Below are 7,804 nucleotides of genomic sequence, written 5' to 3' on the forward strand. Positions count from 1 at the left end.
ATGTTTTGGTATATCAGTAACGCACTTTACTTCCATTCCGGTGACCAAGGTTCGATTCCCGGTGGGTCAATTTAAAAAATATATATATTTTTGCTTTCGTTTCTTATTTGATGTTATCATCTTCTTCGACTACTATCTCTCTTTCTCTCTACTCATTCACCTTCTCCCTCTCTTGCTCTGCCTCCCTCTTCTTCACTTGCTCTGTTTCCATCTGTCTCTGCCTCTCTCTTTCTCTAGTCTCTCATCCCTATCGCCCTCTCCCTTATCTGGCTCTGGCTCCTGTTCTCCCTCTATGTCTTGTGATATTCCTTAATTTTCTCTAGCTCTTTCCTTTGCCCTTAGTATTATTATTTCACCCCTACCATGTTTTCTTATACTATACTCTCTCCTTCCGAATGCATTCTGATTCCTCTTTCATCCCTCTGTCCAGCTCATGTATGTTTACATGACTATAACCCGTCTCCTGCTCTCCTTCTCTTTATCTATATCTCACCATTTTTCATTTTGATGACGTCATCATAGAGAAAACTTCGTTTAAATGCGACGTGTCAGAATTTCTTAATTTGCGTGGCATATCTATAGGAGGTGACTTTTTCTGAAATATGCATTCTACATTCCGGTCTTGTTTGATTAAATTTCATTATGATCATGATTTCGATCATAATCATTTCTCAATATTTTGTTTATCGGTGAAGTTATTAACTTCAGTTCAGGTCACAGTTCATCAGTTCATCAGTTTAGCTCATCAATTCAGTTCATTTCACATCAGTTCAATCTATCAGTTCATCAGTTCATCGATACTTCATTCATCAATTCATATCTTAATACATCATTTAAAATTAACATCATTATATTGGATCATTGAATTAAAGATGAGCATGATCATGAAAATTGAAAACAGACCACCTAATTCGTCCCCATGACGAATTAAATTTCTAGTTCTTATTTTTATTTTCTCCTCTACAGTAGTTTGCCCAGTGGTTACAGTTACTGCTCCAGATGACCTCGAACAGAAGATTTGTGATTCTGACAACAGTAAGTACTCACTATCACCATTTCTCACTCACTCTGATACCAGTGTCAAATCATCACTCAAACCCAAAGTGGTACACCGCCCTATAAAAACTAAAGACGCTCACAAAATGAAATTACATCAGCACATGCAGTGTGCTTTATATTTCTAAACATTTACCCCCAGATATTCAAGTAGGGTAAGGGAACTTTGTAACATGCTGATACTTTTTCCACCCTCACCTGTTGTACATTTTTTCTTCAAATGGTTTTATTTATCCATGGCGTTTACCACATCATGTGGAAGCGAGGCTTAAAGGTACTACACAGTTAAAATTTTTGTGAACAAGTTGTTTAAAAGTTTAAACAACTCTTGATTAACGGGTGACCTGATCTAAGAGTTGTTTAAAGTGTTAAGCAACTCGAGTTGTTTAAAGTTTAAACACTTAGTTGATCAACATTTTGAACAACTTGTTTAAAATCACAATTTAAACAACCGGTGTTGTTTAAAGACGGTTGTTTAAAACGGAGCTGTTGTTCAGTGGAGGTTGTTTACACCAACTGGGTTGTTTAAAGAAAGTTGTTTAAAAAGGAGCTGTTGTTCAGTGGGGGTTGTTTACACCAACTGGGTTGTTTAAAGAAAGTTGTTTAAAACGGAGCTGTACGTTGTTCAGTGGGGGTTGTTTACACCAACTGGGTTGTTTAAAGAAAGTTGGTTAAAAAGGAGCTGTTGTTCAGTGGGGGTTGTTTACACCAACTGGGTTGCTTAAAGAAAGTTGTTTAAAATGGAGCTGTTGTTCAGTTGGGGTTGTTTAAACCAACTGGGTTAATTGTTTAAAGAAAGTTGTTTAAAAAGGAGCTGTTGTTCAGTGGGGGTTGTTTACAACAAAAGGGTTGTATAATGGGGTATAATTTGGGTTTGATACTCTGAATAAGTGCACCACTACTTTTGGGTCTCTATATGAAGACTAGGGTAATTCTGCAATTCATGAATTAGCGCCAAAACAGTGCCCATTTTGCATGAGCGCGCATGCACGCACGTATAAACTGCATATATAGGAATGCATGCAATCTCTATGGCAAGGAATTTAGCACACGTTATAACCGAGTGCGCGATCAGTGCCGCACTGCATGACGCGACGATTTTAAGTCTACCTATATTCTGACATTTGCGTACAGATACCGAAAATTTTAACTGTGAACTTACGCTATAAGTTAAAAACTTCAAAGTGGTTAATAGAAAAGTGATTTCAATTAAGCCATTGAATCCCCAGTCACTTAGAAGCGCGTCGGTAGCTTGGTCGGCCATGATGTTGTGTTGTGGGTTGGAAAGTAATAACTATTAAGCTAAATAAATGTAAGTATAGAGACAAACAAGATGGAGCCTGCAGAAACACGTGTGGTTGCTTTGGTAGTTTGATCCAGACTCAATGTCCATGTGCTTTTACATATGTATCAATCTGTGTAGTCAACAATTAAAGACCCTTGCATACACTTGCGCTTGCATCTAATATGAATAACAATGAGCTGTGCCTTAACAGCTGCACTGCATTTCTAAGTGGCATGTCAATTTCAATTGCATTTTAGTTTCAAGGAACCTGTTTCTAAACATAACAATGTGAAATAAAGCCTTTAGCAACACGCACTTAACTGGCACGAGGCACATGACGTCATATGTAAACAACACTGTCTAAAAGCTCTCGTATAGTAAGTATAGCAGTCATTAAATTTTAAACAACGAATGTTTAACAAAATTACTTCTGTTTCGAGCAACATTGTTTACAATTTGATCAACTGTTGTTTAAGATAGTGTACAACTGTAAGTGAACATCACTTTTTTAAACAGCGTTTTTACTGTGTATGTCCCATTTGCAGGCCAAAAAAATGAAAAGGTTAAATTCCAACGGCATTTGAAAGATAATACTAATTTAGAACTTCCCTAAAAAAAGGGGCTTGAAAATGTCTTTAAGTGGGTAAAAAACGACAATTAGTTGTCGAGTCTAGTCTAGTGAAGTCTAGCAAGTAATCGGGTTTCCTTGCATAATTTGAATATTAGGACACTGCTAACGTTTAAATTTCACAGATAGGACATACACGATATATTCATAATTTCCGCAACGTTCTTGACTACAGAATTTGTTGTTGGCTGCAAAAAATGCTAGATTAGTTTGTCTGACTTCTTCCTAATTCCTTGATTGGTTTTGTGTACGACCTTTATCACTAGGTCAACCATTGTCAACGACACTGTGAACGAGATACTAAATCATATTGATGTTCAATTTTAACCCTTCAAATTTTGTAACTATTAATCAGTAAACATATAAAGATCTCACATACTTGTGTTTGTATGTATGTTTATGGATGTGCATGAAGTACTAAATTTTTTTAACTCATCATGTTTGTTTGTTTGACAGTTTTCATCGTCAAGGTAAGGCCGGATGGACGAGCCAAGATTCTGAATGATTTGACAAATTCGATAAACCTGTATGCAGATGATCGTCCCATCGTCGGATTCATCAGGAACGATGTCTGTAACGTTGAACTGACAGGTGAGATATATCTGAATCGATCACACTTCATCAGCTTATTATTAGGGCGCGTTCATGCTTGATTTTGACGGCCAGAATCAGGCATCTGTTACGCGTTTAGTTTAAAACACGCTTGCGTTCATGCTCACTTTTGCAGAATCACCGAAAAACGGCGATCACGATCGCCGATCGTAAACTCACAAAAAGATGCGTTTACAATTTGTAAACGCGTTTAAATGGGGTCAACGCACTGACCTCTAGTGGTTCTACGTAGCATGCGCACACAGGTTTGCGAATCCAGCTGAAGGCCACCCAAGGAGAATTGCCTGGAGAAGTGAGCATGAACAGTGCACCGTGGAACTGCGATTACGATGAGCGTTTACGATGAGCGTTACAAATCGCTCATTCTGCCTTCAAAATCAAGCATGAACGCGCCCTTAGAGACTGAAGTGTTTGCAGTGTAGTGCTTTTGTGGGGGGGGGGGGGGGGGGGGGACAAAATTGCACCGGGTGAATATTATATGAAAAACGATGGGGCGAAGCGACAGCGGCGAGGCGTCAGCAGCGAGGGACCGAACCGACCAAGCGGGGTGGGTCTGGGATGGGTTCGAAACCCCTTCCCTGAGTAGGAAGCATTTGCAATTTAAGAACCACATTAGGCGCATTTTCAGGCACTTCCTGGAGTGATATGACGTCAAATTGCTTTCTCCTACCCCTTCAAGACTAGGGACCTTTTGCAATTTGGGAAACACATTTGGCGCTTTAATGCCCACCGGCACTTCCTGGAGAGAAAAAAACAAGGCCTTCTGATTGGTTAGAAGTTAGAGAAAAGTGATCGGTCTCGTCGCGAGACGTTGTATAATGTTTTTTGATAGAATTAATGCCCTTCTGGCTCTTAACAGACAATGTGATTGGAATGATTTGATATTGCACGGTTGGTATGGGATAAATAAGGATTCAGGAAATACCTTTAAACTCTTGTATTATGCATTTCGATGAAACACGCCATTGTAGTTGCTTGCTCAGTATTACTAACTTTGACATTTGGCATGGATTTTTCAAATAGTGAATAATTAATGTCTTGTAAACTCACAGTAAACAAAGTGCATGAATTTTCATGTACTTATGATTCTTCTTTTCTCTGTGCAGAGGAACGCTACATGCTGTTTATGGCTGGAGAAGCTGTAAATGTGCCTGGCAAAAAATTCACGCTTGACCACACCGTTCTTGCAATGCCCATGACTGGTGACCTCAAGGTTAAGGTCAAGGAGATCCGTCCCCTCTGCCCCGTTGCCTAAAGAGTTCCTAATAGATAACCTTGAGGGATTACAGTACATCTCACTCCACATCTATCTATGGCTCAGACAAGGTCCATACATGATTTTTTTTTATTGTGTCATCCACCAGTTGCTGATGTCTGGAGTTAATGAAAAAGAACCTTAAGTAGCTCTAAGATGATGTAACATTTCCATGGAGAATTTGTGTTACAATACTTTCTAGAAGCTAGTCAATATGGTTTTATTATGTATAAATAAAATAACATGAACTTTACGTAATTTGACACATGTCAAACTGTTCATTTAATTGTGGTATGTAAATCATTAGTGAGGTTTTTTTTATTGTAAGAGAAGACTTGGTTCTTTCAACACTTGCAGGGCATTGTTAGAAACCTGCGCCTTTCAGTTTTTCACATGTACAGTATATTTTTTCATTGCACATCTTTTGATGGGTACACAGTCAAATGCATTTTAAAAAGAAATTAACCAATTTTATGAGCAATTAAATTGAGAAGAGTCTATTTTACCACTTGTAATCATGTCTTTAAATACATGGTATCCAACACACTTTTACAAAAAGCTGTGATTAATATACATACATGTATTTTACTCTCCATTTTGTGAAGTCTCTGGCCCACTTTTTTCTGCCTCCCACCCCTTCAACTCCCCCTCTTTCCCCCTCCCCACATCTCTCTCTCTTTCTCTCTCTCTCCCTCTCTCTCACTGTATCTTATTGAAGTTTGTAGATATGTTTTATGTGGGAGTGTGAAAATCATCAAATTTTGCAAAAATGCTTGGAGGCTTATTTTGTGAGCTATTTCCCCTACATACCTTTTGAATAGATGAAGATGATGAACGAAATATATAATACTTCAATGAAAGTGGGAAGTGAGTGTAAATTGATGAATTATGTTCTTTCTGTAACGAGTTAGTAAATTATACAATGTCATATAAAATACATGTATGCATGATGAGCTGGAACCAAAATGATGTTACGTGTAAAAGTCATAAAAGTCCTTCACGCCCTTAAAGTGCCCATTTTTCATGATCATCCTGTGGGGAGTATTTAGGTTTTTTTAATTTTTTTTTTATGAAGACCTGTTGTTCCAAACTTCCATTCCATTTGTACCCATTTGCACACACTTGCAATTTTTTTATTTCTTTACTTTCTTTCCACTTTTTATTTAGCCACTTTCTGAACGAAATTTGTATACGTGACACTCTATTCTCCTACATACTCCTATAACAGCGCCATATCCCCCCCCCCCCCTTTCCCGGCTGCTATCGACTCAAGCATTCATGCTTATGATAGTTGGCCTCTGCATTTATCTTGATTATTTTACTTACCTCCATACTTTCAAGTTTTCAATTACATATACCGGTATATATATGCATTTTTATGTGTGTGAATTTAAGTTTTCACTCTTCATGTAAAGCAATTATATTATATACTAATATTGTTATTTGAATGTTTAATATTTGATTCATCAATAAATGCAGAAACATCTGCTAACTTGTTTTAATTTTTTTAAAGTAAGGATACATCGTCGCTTTGGGAAATCTTTTTTTTTTAAATTCCCTTGTGGATAATTATATGTTAAATAACTGATGGATACTGATATTAAATGGAAGGGAGTCATATAGCTCACAACATAATCATTTTGAGTGAAGTTGTCTCTTCTTTTGTTCTGATATTCTTAGCATGGTGGAAGGCGTTGACTTGTGGAATGTAAACCGAGCAACTGGTGATATGTAATCATAATTAGAAAGCTTTACACTACCAACAACAAAAATACCATTCCTAATCCTTTCACAAATCTTTCCTACTTGGCCCTTCTGGGTTGATACAATGTAAAAGTCATGTAGGGGTGATCCACAAGGGAGAAAACGTTCAAATTTGAGAATGACCTGTTGTTGACAGACTTTTGAAATAATTTGTGCAGCTATACTGCGCGTACCGTGGAACAATGAACCCAGGTCACTATTAAAATCTTCAAAGTAAAAACATGAATTTGCCCACAATGGAACAAGGGCTTCAACTTTATGTACGTAGTGCGGTAAACCGTGGACATTTGAACTACAATATCTTTTACCATACAGTTCCTCTATCCTTAAACAGAAGTGTTTAAGTAATTTATCAGTTTTCTTCAAACATGAAGAGGATATGGAGTGTGAAAGCAGTATGAATGAGGCCTCATTCAATAGCAAGAAATGTTGGAAATATTCATCTGGAAGGATCCCGATGAGGCATGGGATGCTATAAAATAGAGGAAAATATCTATACTCTGATGCCTTCCAGAACTTCAAGTGGCTCCCAATACATCTTGTCATCCTGCATATACAGGGCGTATCATAATAAAGGATATTGAAGTTTAATGACGATTTATATGAAAACTACTGATTTCATAATCAAGCATTTTGTGTCTGTTGTAAAGGACAGAATGTCCTCTTTTTAATGACACCCCGATCATACTACTACTGTCACAGTTGACTGAATAACAAAGCATTGCTGTCCACCATGTGAAAGGTGCACTGTGACAAGTTAGCATTCACAGATAAATTCTAAAGACTAGTGCTTGTGTCAGCCCAGACATATTGAAATGCTGAACAATGAGTGGATTATGTGTCTAAGAAGGAAATGTTATCAAACTTGGCACAGTGCACCTTTCACATGGTGGACAGCAATGCTTTGTTATTCAGTCAACTGTGACAGTAGTAGTATGATCGGGGTGTCATTAAAAAGAGGACATTCTGTCCTTTACAACAGACACAAAATGCTTGATTATGAAATCAGTAGTTTTCATATAAATCGTCATTAAACTTCAATATCCTTTATTATGATACGCCCTGTACAGTGCGGCGGTGCTATTTGAGTAATACGTTCATCAACTTTGTCAATTTCTTTAGAAATGTTAAAGGTTTTCTTATGATGGGACGAGTCAAACCACACTGAAACTAGCATTTTTACAACACCTAATACAAGCCCGTG

At 37.5% G+C, this 7,804-nt stretch overlaps 1 protein-coding gene across 1 annotated transcript; it reads left to right on the forward strand.

Annotated features, from left to right (window-relative positions):
* Positions 1-5,458, forward strand: LOC115928552. The gene is made up of 4 exons (XM_030995860.1): positions 1-61; positions 967-1,035; positions 3,426-3,560; positions 4,688-5,458. The coding sequence occupies exons 1-4, from the start codon at positions 1-3 to the stop codon at positions 4,834-4,836; spliced, it is 414 nt and encodes a 137-aa protein (XP_030851720.1). The 3' UTR covers positions 4,837-5,458.
* Positions 5,459-7,804: the final 2,346 nt, after the last annotated feature.

Source organism: Strongylocentrotus purpuratus, unplaced genomic scaffold (genome assembly GCF_000002235.5).
Source record: "Strongylocentrotus purpuratus isolate Spur 01 unplaced genomic scaffold, Spur_5.0 spur5_scaffold_3, whole genome shotgun sequence".
Lineage (NCBI taxonomy): Eukaryota > Metazoa > Echinodermata > Echinoidea > Camarodonta > Strongylocentrotidae > Strongylocentrotus > Strongylocentrotus purpuratus.